The sequence below is a fragment of the Patella vulgata genome, chromosome 1 (assembly GCF_932274485.2).
Source record: "Patella vulgata chromosome 1, xgPatVulg1.2, whole genome shotgun sequence".
Taxonomy (NCBI): domain Eukaryota; kingdom Metazoa; phylum Mollusca; class Gastropoda; family Patellidae; genus Patella; species Patella vulgata.
This window is the reverse complement of record NC_065879.2, coordinates 64414180-64433256: the sequence shown is the minus strand read 5'-3', so window position 1 is coordinate 64433256 and position 19077 is coordinate 64414180. Positions and strand designations below refer to the sequence as shown.

General features: G+C 36.5%; 1 protein-coding gene across 3 annotated transcripts in view; it reads left to right on the top strand.

Annotated features, from left to right (window-relative positions):
- The window catches only part of LOC130010857 (neuroglian-like), a 92482-nt gene that overhangs the window by 3830 nt on the left and 69575 nt on the right, over positions 1 to 19077 (top strand). For all 3 annotated transcript variants that reach the window (XM_056099010.1, XM_056099003.1, XM_056098995.1), the window contains exons 6-15: positions 115 to 426; positions 8792 to 8900; positions 9409 to 9596; positions 10705 to 10878; positions 12633 to 12767; positions 13249 to 13345; positions 14176 to 14369; positions 15432 to 15584; positions 16248 to 16394; positions 16788 to 17099. In XM_056099010.1, coding sequence (XP_055954985.1) covers positions 115 to 426; positions 8792 to 8900; positions 9409 to 9596; positions 10705 to 10878; positions 12633 to 12767; positions 13249 to 13345; positions 14176 to 14369; positions 15432 to 15584; positions 16248 to 16394; positions 16788 to 17099 — 1821 coding nt within the window. The remainder of the gene's footprint in view (positions 1 to 114; positions 427 to 8791; positions 8901 to 9408; positions 9597 to 10704; positions 10879 to 12632; positions 12768 to 13248; positions 13346 to 14175; positions 14370 to 15431; positions 15585 to 16247; positions 16395 to 16787; positions 17100 to 19077) is intronic.

The window sequence follows — 19077 nt, the reverse complement described above, 5'->3', positions numbered from 1 at the left end:
AGATGTCTATCAGTATCATGAATCAAACACTGCCCATTTTTATCATGAATTGCAATCAAGCATTTGATTACTATAAAAATAATGTGATAGAGGTGGGTTTTTTTTCTTTTTAAGAACCCATTGTGATTACATCAAGACCTCCAGCTGTTCAGGAGATATTGAAAGGTGATATCGTCAATTTGACTGTTATGGCCCAGACTAACTCTCCATGGCCGATTCAGTATAAATGGCTCTTTAACAATCAGACTTATGATGATAAGCCACCTTTTGTTACTTACAATGAAACATCTAAATACGCATACATCAACACAGAGGATTTATCGTTTGAGGATTATCGTACTATTAATGGAACGTACATACGGATGGTGTATAATGTACATGAAAAAATCAATGTTACAATTCAAGTTATCTTGAAAGAAGTTGAAAGTAAGTTTGTTTTAGCTTTTTATGCGCCTACATGGAAATGTGGTCGTAATTGCCGTCGTCCACACTTTCTTGTGAACACCCTACAGACAACATTTATCATTTGATTGTTTTGAAATTGATATATGTTGTTTACATCACTAAGATGAAGAAACCTTTTTAATTTCAATAATTTCCGTTAACTTCTTCTAGCGTTATGGTCATTGTTTCACGTTATTGCACCTTATGAATGCTACAATGACAAAAATGGTCATCCAATCTGTATGAAATTTGTATGCATCCTTTAAATTAATGAAACGAAAGAGCCTTTTAAAGATACATTATGGGAGATTAGATAAAGAGCTGGCAGTTCTCACTAAAATAGTTAAAACGAGATAATGTAAAGGGAATTTGCTGAAAATTTCAGTCAAATTGATAATAATAATAATAATAATAATGAAGTTTTATATAGCGTCTTCTCCATGTTGACACATGCTCAAAACGCTTTTTGTAATGGCTCTTCTGGTAAAACTGTTGAAACAGGAAAGTCTTTAGTGCGGATTTAAATTGATTAAAAGTTTGTTGATTCTTGATCTGTTGTGGAAGTTCGTTCCATAATCTAGGACCAGCTGAACTGAAAGACCTATACCCATATGACTTCAAATTATATCTTGGAACAACTAGTGACTGTTTATTTTGAGAGCGAAGTGATCTAATAGGGTTATAGTCATATAAGTGTTCAGATAAGTATTGAGGAGCTGCATTATTGCGACATTTATACACTAATGTTAGTATTTTGTATTTGACTCGCGCCTCAGCAGGTAACCAATGTAAAGAAGCCAGCACATTCTGAATGTGATCAAACTTATGTGTCCTTGTTACTATTCGGGCTGCAGTATTAAGAACCTTTTGGATCTTGGCTAGAAATGCTTGTGGGATTCCATAGAGTAAACTATTACAATAATCAATCCTTGATAAAATAAGTGATCTCACAAGTAGTTTACAAGCGTCAGCAGTGAGATAGTTTCTGATGTTGCATATACAGCGTAGATGATAGTAGCATGTACGGCATACCATATCAACCTGAGCTTCCATTGTCAGAGAAGGATCAAATATCACTCCAAGGTTTCGAACATTTTTGGAGAAATTTATTTCTGAATTACCAATGGTGATTTTAAGACCAGGTAGTAATTTGAGTTGTTGTGATGAACCTACTAAAAGAGCCTCTGTTTTATCGTCGTTCAATGTTAGTTTGTTCGCTTTCATCTACTGTTTAACTGCCAGCGAACAGTCAGTAGTTTTTTGTAAGGCATTTCTGATTAGCATAGGACTAGACACACCAATGCGTTGAGTATCATCGGCGTAAGAGTAGTGCCTCTGATCATAGCCATCGATCACAGACCCTAAAGCGGTTGTATAAAGAACAAAGAAAATGGGTCCTAAAACACTGCCTTGCGGTACGCCACAGTCAAGTTTAAACGGTAGAGATTTAGCCTCACCAAGTAGAACTGTTTGATGTCTATTACTAAGATATGATGTGTTCCATAAAAGCGGTGTACCGGAAATCCAAAACTGGTTTTTAAGTCTATTGTATAGAATCTGATGGTCCACAGTGTCGAACGCTGCAGATAAATCCAAAAGAGTCAAAGATGCTACGTTCCCTGTATCCACTGCACACTGTAGGTCGTTGAGGACCCTCAACACAGTGGTCTCAGTGCCATGGTGGGGTCTGTAAGCAGACTGAAACTTATCCAACAACTCATATTTCGAGATATGGGATTGAAGAAGGAGATTTACAGCTCTTTCCACAATTTTGGAAAGGCATGACAAGTTAGACACAGGTTTATAGTTTTTGAGAATATTGGGATCAAGAGACTCCTTTTTGATTAGTGGTCTCACCACCGCCTGTTTGAACACCGATGGGAAACATCCAGTACTTAAACTTAAGTTGACTAATAGAGTAATAACAGGAAGTAGAATGTCTAGCAGTTGAATGAGTAGCTTGGAAGGTATTGGATCAAGTGGACATGTCGTTTTGTTGGCGGATTTGATGATCTTTAAAATGTCATCCTGACTAAAACTCTCAAACTCGTTGAGTGATAACCTCTGAACCGAAAATTTAGCATTTGAATTATCAGTTAATTAATGTATATTTAATAATTTAGATAACATTTCAGGTCTAAAGAAAGACCTGAAATTGGCAGATTTATCTCTTGCATAATGTATGTTTAAATTTCATCATTTTCCATTAATAATGTCTAAACGTAATGGCCCTTGTTTCACTTTATAGAATCCTGTTAACGCTCTAACAAGAAATATTATCATCCTATCTGTATGAAATTTATATACATCCTTTTAACTAGTGAAACATCGAAGCCTGTTGACTAGCAGCAATTTCTGTTAATTACTTCTAGAGTTATGGCCCATGTTTTACTTTGTTGAATCTTGTGAAATTTCGAAACAATAAAACTTATTACATGTATCAGATCTGTATGAAATTTATATGCATCATTTAAATTAGTGAAATGAAGAAACCTTTTGCATTTCAGAAATTTCTGTTAATTATGTCTAAAGTTATGGCCCTTGTTTCACTTTGTTGAACCTTGTGAACTTTCGAACAATAAAAGTTATCGTCTGATCCGTATGAAATTTCCCATTTATTACTTCAAGAGTTATGGCTCTTGTTTATTTTGTTGAACCTTGTGAATGCTCTCACAACAAAAGTTATCATCCGATCTGTATGAAGTTTATCTGCATTATTTAAATTAGTAAGACTAAAGATCCTGTCAAATTTTAACAATTTCTGTAAATTACATGTACTTGGGAGTTAAGGCCCTAGTTTCAGTTTGTAGAACCCTTTCGAACCCTCAAACGATGGAAATTATAATTTGATCTGTATAAAATGATCTTGTAAATGCCCCCCTTTACCTACAAATGAATAAATATGCGACAATCCTTGTCGACCGCTTGATTAATTTAGTTACTGTGGGTATATGTTTCATTGCCTATCTTTCTTTAATGGGGGGTCACGGTGGCTAAGTGGGTAAGGCGCTGGCTTAAAATCCCTGCATTGGCCTAGAAAGTTCTTCCAAATTTTTCAGCGTGGTTCCTCCTTGTCAGTGATGCAGGATGGAGGGCCTGACAAGGACAGCTGTCTAGTCATTTGGATGGGACAAATAGAATTTGATATAAGAGTAGGCCGTAGTGCTGCTGTCTGGGCAAAATTTCCCTCATAGCACACTGTATGGCGTATGCACATCTTCATTAGCCCAGTGCGGTGCAGAACAGTAGGACGTTAAACCCCATTTCATTTCCACATATGCATATTTTTTTTGAAGCTTGGATATACAAAGTTGAATACCGAATACCGAACTGACTGTAAGCTTATAAGGGCTACATTTTTTTTTTAATACCAAGCATTAATTGTTCAAGTTATTCCAAGATCAGGCAACTTTAAGCCCACGGAAAAAAAATATACATATGCATAATTGGACTAAAAACATATTCAAACTAATTAATCTGTCAAAATTTAGTTTCAAATCCTTCTCAAACACTGTTTTCGCGAAGGAATACCCCTACTATAAAAAAAATCTATTAAAAGAAGTCATGTTAGTGTCACGTGACTTAGCTGACGCACTACCTAGCAACGGGTGCGAAGAAGAATTCATTGCATACACAAGACGATGTTGTCTTTAATCGCTATCCATAAATCATAAGTATCGAAGCCTAATTAAATTCACGGATTATCCACCGCCCACGTCTTTTTCCGTGGTTTTTATCACAGAAACTGTTGTACGTTTAACCCTTTATCAAGTTTATCAACACATACACCAAGCGCTCAATCGTCGCGTCTTAGCTTTGACGTGACGCGAACAGACATTCCTAATCGTCAGGCTGCCGATTAGGGAAACCCTTACATTTTTGTCCTGTATGCATTCCATGGGTGTTATTAAGGGAATGCAGTATTTTTCTAGTAAGATTGGATATTTTTATTTTCCATATATACCAAAATTGCCATACTTTTATTGGAAATAACCACCCGATAAATATTTTTTTTGGGAAAAGTATCTTTAAGGTTACGGAATTGGGCTTTCTATATTCTATATTATATACATATAACGGTTAGAATTGAAGTTATTTGGCTCTAAGGGTGAACATGTATAGATGATATGGCACCAACTGCCAGCCAATTCCGTCAATAACTATTTTATCTTACAGATCTATATTCGGTCATATTGGTTATGTGCTGTGTATATTCGAATATTAAGACACTAAGGCTGGGCTTCTTTGTTAACACAAAAAATAATGATTTACTTCGGGGTTGGTGTTTTTCTTGCTTTCTATAATTCCGATTACGACAGTACGGTTGGCCGTAATAAACGACGTTTCTTTATTCCTTGTCTTTTGATGGTTTACTCCCCCAAAATATGTCAGCCCGTTACTTCGACTGTCCCTTAGTACATAGCCCGTTATTCCGACACCCCGTCTCAGAAATCGAGTTTGGTGGATACCGTTCACAGTGTTGACGGTACAAAAATCGACTTTCAGTCGACCCGTTTGTCCTCGGAAATGCATCGCTGTTAAACTTTTAAATATTTTCATAAACGCGAAATTCGATCCCTGCATTGGCCGAGAAAGTTCATCCAGATTTTCCGGCGTGGTTCTCCCTTGTCAGTGATGCAGGACGGAGGGGCTGACAAGGAAAGCTGTCTAGTCGTTCGGATGGAACAAAAAACCGAGGTCCCGTGTACACATTGGCGTGCACGTAAAAGATCCCTTGGCAGATGGAATTCGATATAAGAGTAGGCCGTAGTGCCGCTGTCCGGGCAAAATTTCTCTCATAGCACACTGTATGGCATATGCCCGTCTTCATTAACCCAGGTTAGGAGCAGAACAGTAGGTAGGACGTTAAACTCCATTTCATTTCATTTTCATTTCATAAACGCGAAGGGTGTGTGTAGCGAGGGGGGGGGGGGGCAGTAACGCCTGGGTTTTGCATCATAAGGTCTTTCCGAGGTTAGTACGTGGCAAGGATTATGGTCATAGGTTCACCAACATTAAAATACATATTCCTTTTCAATTTTAATAAATCACACAATATTGATTATAATCCAAGCATTGACGTACTTGGAGTAAGATTTTTTTTTTTTTGATTTTATTCGATCACACCTGTAGATGGGACGCTAGTCTGAAGTGCCAGGTTCTGAGTCGGAAGATGACAACCTGTTCTGCATCTTGCAGTTGTGATAGCACTAGGAGTATTAACCTCAATGAGTGAAGGCAGCTTTTCCTGGCGTTTTATTCTCATTCGGTAGTCTGAGCTATGTTGGTATTTGGTGGCTTGTATCAGTACCTTTCTTTTCTCTTCGTTTGTTTAGTGGGAGATCCCAGTTATCTGTTCCATCTTTTCTATAGGTTTAAATTTCATAGCACCTGTGATGATGCGAACAGCCTAGTTTTGAACTTTGTCAAGATACTCTTGATGTGTCTTGACTGCAGTCATCCATTAGCTTGATCCATACACCAGATGTGGTCTTACCGTTCCCTGACCCTGATAGATAATTTTGAGGATCTTTTCATTTGCATACACTTAGGTAGCTCTGGCACAATATCGTTTATGAAAAGGATTGGTGAGAGTACTTCCGCTTGTGGGACTCCTTGTCGAAGCAGCCCTTTCCGGCCGGCGGCGGTTGGAAGATTTACCCAATACTACCCAATACCATCTCAATATCACCATATACTACCCAATCCCACAACACAACTGCACAGAAATTTCAATTTTCTGCAAAATTTCTAATATTCGTTGGAGTAATTGTACTAATGTGCTGTTATTTGACAAAATCAAGTTGTTATTTGCTTATATTGGGTAGTATTTGGTAGTATTTGATGAGTATTTGGTAGTATTGGGTTATTATTTGGTTGTTTTGGGTGATATATGGAGGCAAATGAACAGCCAGACATCGGCATAGCATTTGAAGTACGTTTCCCGCGATACAACCTTCTATTTTTGAAAAAAAAAATCAAATGATATGTCCATTTTGCATCATTATGTTATAGTATTGGGTAGTATGTGGTGATATTGAGGTGGTATTGGGTAGTATTGGGTAAATCGTCCCAACCTTTACGGCCACAGTGTCCGCCGGTACATGTTGCCGCTGATGCCACTTCGCAGGAGCTTCACGAGTAGTCCGTCTTTCCACTTCTGCAGTGTGGCCTTCTTGGCTTGGAAGGCAAGGTACCACTGCAGACGCTGGTTTACAATGCGCTCCATGGTTTTGCATACGCAGCTTGTCAGACTGATGGGGCGGTAGCTAGCTGGTTTTGCTTTGTTCTTCCTTTTCTTTAGAATTGGGATCATCATCCTGGCTTCCTTCCAGCACTGAGGTACTAGAACGTGCTTCCAGCTCAGGTTAAAGACATTCGGTAGTTTGTTGAGGGCTGTGTTGCAGCATCTCGTGTGTGATGTTATCGGGGCCTAGGGATTTTTTCTTCTTCATTTGTTTGATGGATGTTGTAGGTTAAACCAATGTGAGGTCGTGTTGCATGGAGTCAAGTTCTTCTGTGGTGTCTCTCTCCAAGTTAAGGCTTGCAGTTTTTTCGCTCCAGCTTTTCCTCTTAGATTCAAGCTTGGTTTTGAGGAATTTTGCCTTTCATTTCCTGTAGTGGTACTTTTATTCTTCTCTTGCTGCACTAAGTTCATCATGTGCTTTCTGCCGATGTGTTGTCCAGTATGGGGTATAGTTCTCCCCCCCCCCATCGTGGGATGGTTTCCTTGGCTGCATTGGCGATGCATTATTGAGCTCCTTGATCACATAGCTCATGTTACTCCCTTCCACTTTAACTTTTGTTGTGAGCTCTTTTGTGCGCATGCCAGATGGGATGTTGTTGTTGAGTGCCATTGTTGGGTCACTGACAAGGATCAGGTGGTTCTCATCCTGTCAGTCTTCTGTCTCTTCTCCTCGCTTGATAGGGGTGTTGTATCCCCAGCTCTGGGACTGACTGACGGGAACCGGGAGTGTTTCACGTGACAGTTTTTTGTCATCTGGGCAGTAATGGTTAACAAGGTGACCGAATTCCAGGAACAGTTTCACAGCAGCCAAATTATTCTTCAACACAGCTATATGAAAGGGGGCATATCCCCCCAAGCCCATATAATCTGCTCCATGTTGTAGAAGTAAAGTCAATATCTGTACACATTTTTCAGTCGTAGTAAACTGCGTGTCTTCTGAAATAATAGAACTAAAGATAGTGTAATGAATATTGCAGACCGAAAGAAGGTGGTCATTTTATTCTTATATTCTAACAACAGATACCAATAGCCCGAATCAACTTCACCGTTCTAAAACAAAACTAAATTAAACACAGCGTTTGTGACTCACGGGCGGAACCAACAATAAGAATTCTAAATCGGGACGATTAGAAACACGATTAGCAGTTAATTTCGACAAAATAAACCAATTTAATCGATTTTCTATCATTGTTTAGTTTTGATAGCTATAAACAGACAGATCACCTCTCTATTTTGACGTTTTGTTTAGCCACAGATCATTAATATTGCGTGAGTGGTACCATTTCCATAATCTCTATCAATGATGCTACAGCACTGTGTCGATTTTGCTTTTATTATAAGGTTTGCCATTGAGCCAAGTCGTGTGTTTTCTACCCTAGTAAGCTTATATTTCTCCCAGGACACCGGTTTCCTACCATTTGCTCTATCCCCTAATTTCTCTTCCCGCCCTTTATTCCAATTTCCCTATCTCTACCCTCACATTACCCTCCTCTCATTCCAGAATACCTGATAAAATTCTTCTTTAACGCCTCTTATCGTCATTTGAGGGTTTCCAAAAGTTTGGACAAAAGTGTATATGGTTGTTTGATTACGATAAATACATGTACAACACTCAAACCAAAATATTATATGTTTTAATCCTGGCGTAGGCTGTCTAGAACCTTTAGAATGTGGGATCAATAGAGAAGTGTGTCTTGTTCTTTAGATGACATACAAAAGCATGATTTCGTGTTGAAATTAATAGTACAATGGGAGTTCACAGAAGGTATACGTAGACATATTGCACTGATGGTGGACTCATTCCTCACCCCCTCGCATTGCAGACGTAATCAAAGAAACAAAAATTACTATATATTACTCTCCAAATGGCTTTAGCTGACAGACATTAAATCTGATTCAATTTGATATTTTTAGGAGTGGACCGCCATCATCTCGACTGAAGCATAGTTTTTAGAGCGGGGGTTTATAAATTGATGCCAATAACATTCAGAAGAGAAAAATTCTGTAAATCAAATTCAAATGGTGAAGCTCTAATGTATTTTTAACGTAGTTTAGTAATGTCCATTTAACTTGTAAAAATGTGAATGTTTGTCAATTAAGGACTTCAAACTCCGAAGATTACAGAACCTGATGTCGCGAAAACAATATATTACAAAGCCACGGATGAAGTGATATTAGTATGTCAAGCAGAAGCAAATCCTCAAGCTCAGTAAGAGAATTTTTTACAGATGTAATACATAATTGGTGAAGCACACTTGTGGTGGGGGGGGGGGTGTCTGTCATTGGTAATCTAGTCTTTGATTTTTATACATCTACATGTATATTTATTGATATGTGGTGATATATTTCTGTCATCCTTGTACACTATTGGTTGTGGATGCTTAAGTTACCATCCAATTAACTTGAACTGTATACAGTGGTTATGTTCATGAGGTAAAAAATCCTGTTGAATTGTAACAATTTATCAATTTGAAAAATATTGTCGATGCTCTAGATAATTAGTTTTGAGTTATGGCCCTAACTTGGATGGACTTGATATTTGTATATAAAGAAGCCTGCTGATTTTCAACAATTTCTGATAATTACTGTCAAGAGTTAATTCATCCTTGATTAATTTGATTGCTCGGGTGACTCATACATGTACATTTACTTGATTCAAACGTTTCAGCAACGTTGTTTAACCCTAGACAAATGAAAGATTTTGTTTTTATTTATAGATATGAATGGATGAAAGACGGTCAGACTATAGTAAGTGACTTTATAAAACAAGATCCAATTACTGGTGAACTACAGATAGCCTCTTTAACTCGCAGAGAGACAGGAAAATACCAATGTTTCGCTTCTAATCAAATTGGAACGAAAACAATAAAATCCATGTCACCCATCATAACAGTCGACTTGGCATGTAAGTACATCTATATCTAGTCAAAATAAACTAATTGTGGCATGTCTCCCCAAGGTTATCGTAAACCAACTAAACATGTACTGACATGTATTGTGCATGAACCAGAGTACATTGGACTCTGTCACATCCGACATCTGAATAATAGACATTCTGTGAAATCCGATTTTCATGTCCCGATTGATTTCCTTATTACTTCAGGCAAAAACACTTTGAGTAATCCTTATTCTGAATATTCCGAATTACGACATCAATCAGCCCGTCACACGATTTCCATGGAATCAACATTGTATAATCCGGCCTTCAATCGGTGGGTGTGAAGCCACAAAAGATTAACAAGCAATCACCAATTAATTATCGGTGAGATTAAAACTCACTCGCGTACGTCTTTGTTGATTACTTTGATAATTTTATAATCTCTTGTAAGAGAGCCCTTGGTATTCGATTTTAGTTTCCCATGTCAAATACGGTGACATTATATAAAAATTGCTGCGATGAAGAAGAATTATTATACAATATTATGTTCAAAATGTGGGATCGTCCTGCAAAGCATGCCCAAACGGACTTGACATTAGATGCCAGCAGCAACTTACAGCAGATTTCGAGAAAGTTCCACGACCTACATAGACGGGAATAACGTTCTGGGGATTCGGAGCTACATTATAACAATATTTTCGGTTTTCGAGGTTATAATAATACTTCCAGTTTTAAGAAAACTTAGTATTCCGACACTCTACGTAATCCGACATACATGTATTGTAACGATCCCGTACAATGTCAGATTTGACAGAGTCCACTGTATAACTATCAAACACCTGATACCAATTCTAATTAACCTAGTTGACAAATATTTGGTGATTATATTGCATAAGTGGTTTTTATTCAGACATTCTTCTTATAAACACTTTTTATAGAGTTAATTTTGCTGGTGTAGATGATTATTAGGTGACAGTCTTGGCTGAGTTTGAAGATTAAGAGTTTTTTTCCACAGAGGCTAAGCAGGGATAAGAAGTTTGTTTGTCAATGCTTTGTACACAATAACTTTTATTCTAATTGAAGGAGAGAGAAGTTGAAACTTGAATAGTTTCTGTATTTTATGCTTCTATTACAGATCTAAACAGTTGGGTGGACACTCCAAGGATACAAGCAACAGAAGGGGAAGCAGTTCAGCTGACATGTGACAATGTACCTTTATGTAATCCGCCTGGGCAGTTTAAATGGTATAAAGGTGACGACGAAAGTAGCGAAGTTGTACAGGATGACAGAATAGCTATAGATGCAGAGGGTACGTATACATGTTAATATAGGATGTTAAGTGGGACTACATAGCAAGATTATTATTGACAACGCTACGGCTACATGTAACACTGATTTGACTATGCCTGTCTTATACAAATGTCACAAATGTCGCTAAAATCGTCAAGCACCTTGATAACAGTGTTATAATCCACTTGTTTATGCTAATACATGTATCATAGCTAAGATATTTGTAACCGTGATTGTAATTCCATTAGTTTGGAATGTTCAGGTTGACAGACAAGCTCCCCAGTTAGTTTCCCTATAACACTAATGTTGTGGACTGTGGTTTATTGAAACATCACATGACTTCAAATAATGTTGTATACACTATATGGATTGTCAGCAGACTGTGACTCTACATGTAGGTGAAAGTGAATTTTAAGCCCCACTGAATGACGGTGACCCTTTATTTTCACTAACATACCTATCAAGGCCATACCTTAGTCCACTAATCAAGCTGTTATTATCATGTAGCTTTTGTGGAAAAGCCTGGACATTTTGATTGGATTTAGACAGAAGATATATCGAAGATTATTATGAAACTGTTGATAGCGGCGTTTACACGATACAACCAATCCATACAACTGTCTGATGAACTACTAACTTTATCCAATTTTGAGTTGTTATTTCTGTTCATGTAGACCGCCATTTTGGATTCAAATGTTTAAAACAAATGTTATTTTTAGCCGTTTGCTTTGATAATAAATTTATAAAATGCAGAACTATCAGAATGCATCCACAAAAACAACAACTGGCTCTCTATATTTATGGGACTTTTATAATGGTCTGTCCATCTGTCCTCCGTCACACTTTTTGAGACACAATAACTCTCCTAATTGAGGTAGAATGTTCAAACTTGGTGTAGGTCTTTATTAGGTGAATACCTTGATGGAGTTCGAAGGTGAGCATTTTCGGCTTAGGGTAAGCAGAGATAAGCAATTTGATTGGTTGATGCTTTGGGACACGATAACTTTAATGATGGTGATGAAACTTGGTGTATAATTTTATTACATCAATACCTTGACTAAGTTCGATAATGAGCATTTTCTGCTCAGGGTAAGCAGAGTGATAAGCAATTTGATTGATGAAACTTGGTGTATAGCTTTATTATATCAATACCTTGACTAAGTTCAATAATGAGCACTTTCTGCTTAGGCTAAGTAGCGATAAGCAATTTGATTTGTCGAGACTTTGGAACATAACAACTCTGCTTTTAATTGAGGTAGAATGTTTAAACTTGATGTAGATGTTCAGTAGGCGAATGTCTTGACTAAGTTCAATGATTAACATTTCCCACTAAAGCTAAGCAGAGCTAAGCAATTTCATTGGTTGATGCTTTGGGATAAGATAAATTTCATTCTGACTTCAAAACCTTGACTGGGTTTGATTATGAATATTTTATGCTTAGACTTAGTATAGGTAATCAGTCTGATTGCTCAGAACTTTTGAAAAAAATAAATTTGCAATTAATCAATATGTGTGTTCTATTCATTTTGGGATTTTGGCGGGGGACATCAGCCTCACTGTTGGCTTGTTCCCCTTTTTTACAGGACAAAACATCTGTTTGTTGTGACCACATCACAAACTCAAGGATTTCTGTATTTACATATAAGCTAGAAAGGGGTTAACATGTGTAGGTAACGCTGGCATGCTTAGTCTCATTTATCCCAATCATTAACAACCTGACTATTATAATAGTGACCATTTCTTGCAATTTATTATCTTATTATATATTTTCAGGAACTCTTCATTTCGTCTATGTAACAAAAGCTGATGATTTAAGTGGATTAAAGTATCAATGTGCCATTTTTAATCGTCATCTTAATTCCATTAATTTAGGCAGGGGGAAGATTTTAGAGATTACGAAACTAAATCGTAAGTGTTTAAAATACACTTTTCACACCAATAAGATAATTATGCAGTAAAATTTGATTTAATGGAAAATGGTTTCTTTTTATACCTCCACACTTCCATGTGGACGTATATATACGTGTAATGTCATCCCCTCTGTCTGTCCATCCGTCCTCAATTTCTTTATGGAAACTCTACAGGTCACAATTTTTATCCGATTTTGAACAAACTTGAAATGTATGTTTGGTTCCTTTTTGATATCCGCACGTATCTGACTGTGTCATGTTTTTAGATTGTGGTCCCTCTAGAAGTCACAATTTCTATTCAATTTTAAAAAAAACCCAAGCATTTAAATATATAACTGTTACACCCCAATTTCATAATCTAGGTAGGTTGCCAAAGGATATGTTAGGAGAAACTTTGTTATTATCTACAAAACAGATGACCTAATTTTGCTTGAAGAAACAAATCTTTTAAAGGTTTTTATTTGTATTCTGTGTTCCAGCAATTCCAGATAGAGCACCCAGTGTGTTATATAGCAAACCAAACCAGAAAGCTCTTATTGGACATTATGTTGACATACAATGTATCTTTGGTGGCAAGTAAGTACAAAGTTATTCTTCATGATTTGATGTCACATTATGGTCCCTGCTATTTTTCATGATCTAAGGTCATATTTTGGCCCCTGTTATCTTTGATTTGATGTCACATTATGGCCCTTGCTATCTTGGATGATTTGATATCACATTGTGATGTCATGTTATTGGCCCCTGTTATCTTTGATGATTTGATGTCACTTTATGACCTGTGTTATCTTTCGGGAGCCACGTTGGCTAAGTGGGTAAGACGCTTGCTCACTAACCTAAAGGTCGCCGAGGAAATTTATGAAAATTTTCTGGCATGGTGTCCACTTGTCATTGGTGCAGGGTGTAGGGCTTGACAAAGACATCTGTCTAGTCGTTCTGGTGGGATGAAAAACTGAGGTCCCGTGTACACATGGGAGTGCACATAAAAGATTTCCAGTTGTAATTCAATATAAGAGTATGCCGTAACACTGGGCAAAATTTCCGTCATAGCACACTGTATGGCGTTTGCCTGTTTTGATTAGCCTAGTCATAGCAGAACAGAAGGACGTTAAATCCTGTTTCGTTTCGTTTCATTTCTTGTTATCTTTGACATGTTAAATGGCCCCTGTTAGCTTTGATGGCCCCTGTTAATTTTCATTATTTGACGATATTTATTGTTTTTGTTAAATTCCATGATATTTTTATGGTAGGTGTGGTGACCTCTGCTATTTTTCATAGCCCCTTTTCATGTTCTCATGATCTAAACACATGACTTAAACAATATTAATGTTTTGGACCCTGAAAATTTATGTTTTTGAAAAGATTTGTAGATGATTTAATCAGAAGTCTCGAAAAATGTTTTCCAGGCCGATACCATCTATATCGTGGAAAAACAATGAGTTACAAGCAATTACAAGTAACTCTGATAAATATGAATTTATCGACACTTCACGACAAGTTTTACGAGTTAAAAATATCCAGGAGTCAGACGAAGGAACTTTCACTTGTGAAGGTGCAAATACTCAAACAAATACAGCAACAACAGCTCTTAATGTCACATGTAAGTAACAATTACAGAACTTCGGTTTCTAAACAGTTTCTTTTAAAAAAAACTCTTTAGGACAGTTTCTGCAACCTTTTTTATATGCTCACATTTTCATGTGGATGTATATTGTCGATGCCCCTGTCCGTCCTTCCACAATTTCTTTGTGGACACTCTATAGATCACAATTTGTAACCGATTTTGACACAACTTGAAATATAGGTTTATTGCCAAAAGATCTTGGTTCCTTTTGATATTGGCATGTTATGGACCATGACTTTATTATGGTCCCTGATTGTACAATAAATCACGTTTTTAGCTTGTGGACACTCTTGATGTCAAAATTTTTATCCAGTTTATCGGACCGTAACTTCCTGGATTATAGCCCCTGCGTTCACAATTTTTATTCAATTTAAAAAACGTTTGAATATATCACCGTTACACCATAATGACGGCCAATTTCGAATCGGGTAGTAACTGCCGAACAATATGGCCACTCTTTGTACGCAAATAATGTTAAAGTATGTAATATCAAGGTTGTGGACGACCCTCTAGTGGTCACATTTTTGATGAAACTGAAAACGTGTTTACATCCCAAAGATCTAGGTTCCTTTCGATATTCGTGCATATCTGACTGTAATTTCCTGGTTGTACCTAAGAATCGCGATTTTAGCTTGCGGATACCCTAGAGTTCACAATTTTTTCCGATTTTAAAAATCGTTTAAATGTATCACCGCTTCATGAAATTTGATTCAAACTGCCTGACAAAATGGCCGCTCCCTGTACCCATTATGTTAATAAATGTCTTAATCATTAATTTCCTCGTATATAACATGTGAGGCCTAAAGAAAGACCTGCAATGGGCAAATTAAGCTCTTGAATAATTTATCTTTAAGGAATATTAGTTTCTACAAGCGACTTAAAGGTCTTGAAGAATTATTTCAATTCAAATATTTGTTTGAGCGCTTGGTTGTGGGAAGGAGACACTTTTGTTTTCTATGGTGTGGGCATGAAAATATAAATGTATAAAACGGATTAAGTGACACAACATCCAATACATTGTTCATATATTTATTCCAGCTCGTCCTATCTGGGAAAAGTCCTTATCGTCAATTACGGTTGCAGCAACAAGAGATGCTAGTATGACCTGTCAAGCAAAATCAGTAATAAGGGAGAATCCACCAGGACCCCCAGAATGGTTTGAAAATGGAGCCCCCATTCCAAACGATAAATGTAAGTTTCAAATATTCTTAAGATGCAAAAATTCATATTCAACCACTCTATAGTATTGGCATTATGAAAGAGCCATAAGCTCTTTGGGAGTCTTGGCTGGTGGGTTAAAACAGAAATTTTCACTTGGATCTTATTTGAATATACAGTTAAATAAAATAGTAATGTTTAAGCTGTTGTAAAAAGAGTTGGTGTTTTTTCAAGGAGTTTAACAAATAATTTTGAAAAATGCCTTACTCTAGAAGAAATAGGTCAGCAGGCACAGATTTAAGGGGACGCCCCTAATGTGTACAAAAAAGAAATCATTATATGACATGAACTTTGTCAACTTGAATAAAACTGCTTTCCCGTTGAGATAACGATCGGCGAACTACTATAAAATCGTGGATTCATAAATGACAAATTAATTATTAAAAAAACCTGTGTGGAATGGACTAAGCTGGCACAAAAATCTGCCGTTCAGTTTGACTGTTCACCTATTTCATGGAATATAATTGATTAGAAATTACAACAAAAAATTTAAATATCGAATGTAAATCACTTAATATATACTCATAATACATATATATTAATATGCTTTTAGACCCATTTTAGTCTTATTTCAAGTTTCCCAAAATTTTGACCATATTACATGACCTTTGACCTGTATTTATCTTCTAATTCTAGTTGACAGTGGTAAATATGTGTTCAGTAATGATAAACAGATATTGATGGTGACAAATCTTGTAAAACCAGATGATACTACATGCTTCCAGTGTAAAGTTACCAACTCGGAGGGTTTTCGATTTGCTGATGGATGTCTGGATGTCATAGGTAAGTTTTAGCCTTTTAATATCAAGCTGGTAATGCAAACCTGATAGTATCCAGTTTTTTCAACGCTAAGAGCATTGACAATCGAGTGAATATGAGAATTTCATCAGACAAAACATGTACTGAGTCAATAAAAAAATATCCCTATGATGTCTTTCTTGTGTTACATTAAATCCCGATTCTACTACTGATACTTTACCAGGTATCATGACTTAAAAAAACATTGCCCTGACTCAATGTCAAGTATTTACTGGAATTCTACTCACACCAGATCAGGTATGGTAGATGTCTATCAGTATCTTGAATCAAACACTGCCCATTTTTATCATGAATTGCAATCAAGCATTTGATTACTATAAAAATAATGTGATAGAGGTGTTTTTTTTTCTTTTTAAGAACCCATTGTGATTACATCAAGACCTCCAGCTGTTCAGGAGATATTGAAAGGTGATATCGTCAATTTGACTGTTATGGCCCAGACTAACTCTCCATGGCCGATTCAGTATAAATGGTTCTTTAACAATCAGACTTATGATGATAAGCCACCTTTTGTTACTTACAATGAAACATCTAAATACGCATACATCAACACAAAGGATTTATCGTTTGAGAATTATCGTACTATTAATGGAACGTACATACGGATGGTGTATAATGTACATGAAAAAATCAATGTTACAATTCAAGTTATCTTGAAAGAAGTTGGAAGTAAGTTTGTTTTAGCTTTTTATGCGCCTACATGGAAATGTGGTCGTAATTGCCGTCGTCCACACTTTCTTGTGAACACCCTACAGACAACATTTATCATTTGATTGTTTTGAAATTGATATATGTTGTTTACATCACTAAGATGAAGAAACCTTTTTAATTTCAATAATTTCCGTTAATTTCTTCTAGCGTTATGGCCATTGTTTCACGTTATTGCACCTTATGAATGCTACAATGACAAAAATGGTCATCCAATCTGTATGAAATTTGTATGCATCCTTTAAATTAATGAAACGAAAGAGCCTTTTAAAGATACATTATGGGAGATTAGATTAAGAGCTGGCAGTTCTCACTAAAATAGTTAAAACGAGATAATGTAAAGGGAATTTGCTGAAAATTTCAGTCAAATTGATAACCCCTGAACCGAAAATTTAGCGATTGAATTATCAGTTAATTAATGTATATTTAATAATTTAGATAACATTTCGGGTCTAAAGAAAGACCTGAAATTGGCAGATTTATCTCTTGCATAATGTATGTTTAAATTTCATCATTTTCCATTAATAATGTCTAAACGTAATGGCCCTTGTTTCACTTTATAGAATCCTGTTAACGCTCTAACAAGAAATATTATCATCCTATCTGTATGAAATTTATATACATCCTTTAAAATAGTGAAACATCGAAGCCTGTTGACTAGCAGCAATTTCTATTCATTACTTCTAGAGTTATGGCCCTTGTTTTACTTTGTTGAATCTTGTGAACTTTCGAAACGATAAAACTTATTACATATATCAGATCTGTATGAAATTTATATGCATCATTTAAATTAGTGAAATGAAGAAACCTTTTGCATTTCAGAAATTTCTGTTAATTATGTCTAAAGTTATGGCCCTTGTTTCACTTTGTTGAACCTTGTGAACTTTCGAACAATAAAAGTTATCGTCTGATCCGTATGAAATTTCCCATTTATTACTTCAAGAGTTATGGCTCTTGTTTATTTTGTTGATCCTTGTGAATGCTCTCATAGCAAAAGTTATTATCCGATCTGTATGAAGTTTATCTGCATTATTTAAATTAGTAAGATGAAAGATCCTGTCAAATTTTAACAATTTCTGTAAATTACATGTACTTGGGAGTTAAGGCCCTAGTTTCAGTTTGTAGAACCCTTTCGGACCCTCAAACGATGGAAATTATAATTTGATCTGTATGAAATGGTCTTGTAAATGTCCCCCTTTACCTACAAATGAATAAATATGCGACAATTCTTGTCGACCGCTAGTTACTGTGGGTGTATGTTTCATTGCCTATCTTTCTTTAATGGGGGGTCATGGTGGCTAAGTGGGTAAGGCACTAGCTCGCTAGCCTGGAGGTCAGGTGTTCAATCCCTGCATTGGCTGAGAAAGTTCATCCACATTTTTCAGCGTGGTTCCTCCTTGTCAGTGATGCAGGATGGAGGGTCTGACAAGGACAGCTGTCTAGTCATTTGGATGGGACAAATGGAATTTGATATAAGAGTAGGCTGTAGTGCTGCTGTCTGGGCAAAATTTCCCTCATAGCACACTGTATGGCGTATGCCCGTCTTCATTAGCCCAGTGCGGTGCAGAACAGTAGCACGTTAAACCCCATTTCATTTCATTTCCTCTTTTTTAATTGGCCAGTTTCCACATATGCATATTTTTTTTTCCGTGGGCCTAACGTTGCCTGATCTTGGAATAACTTGAACAATTAATGCTTGGTATTAAAAAAAATGTAGCCCTTATAAGCTTACAGTCAGTTCGTGTAACACACACATACTATACGGTATTCAACTTTGTATAACCAAAGCTAGCGTTTTAGCTTTCACGTGACGCGAACAGACATTCCTAATTGTCGTACTGCCGATTAGGGAAACCCTTACATTTTTGTCCTGTATGCGTTCCATTGGTGTTATTAAGGGAATGCAGTATTTTTCTAGTAAGATTGGATATTTTTATTT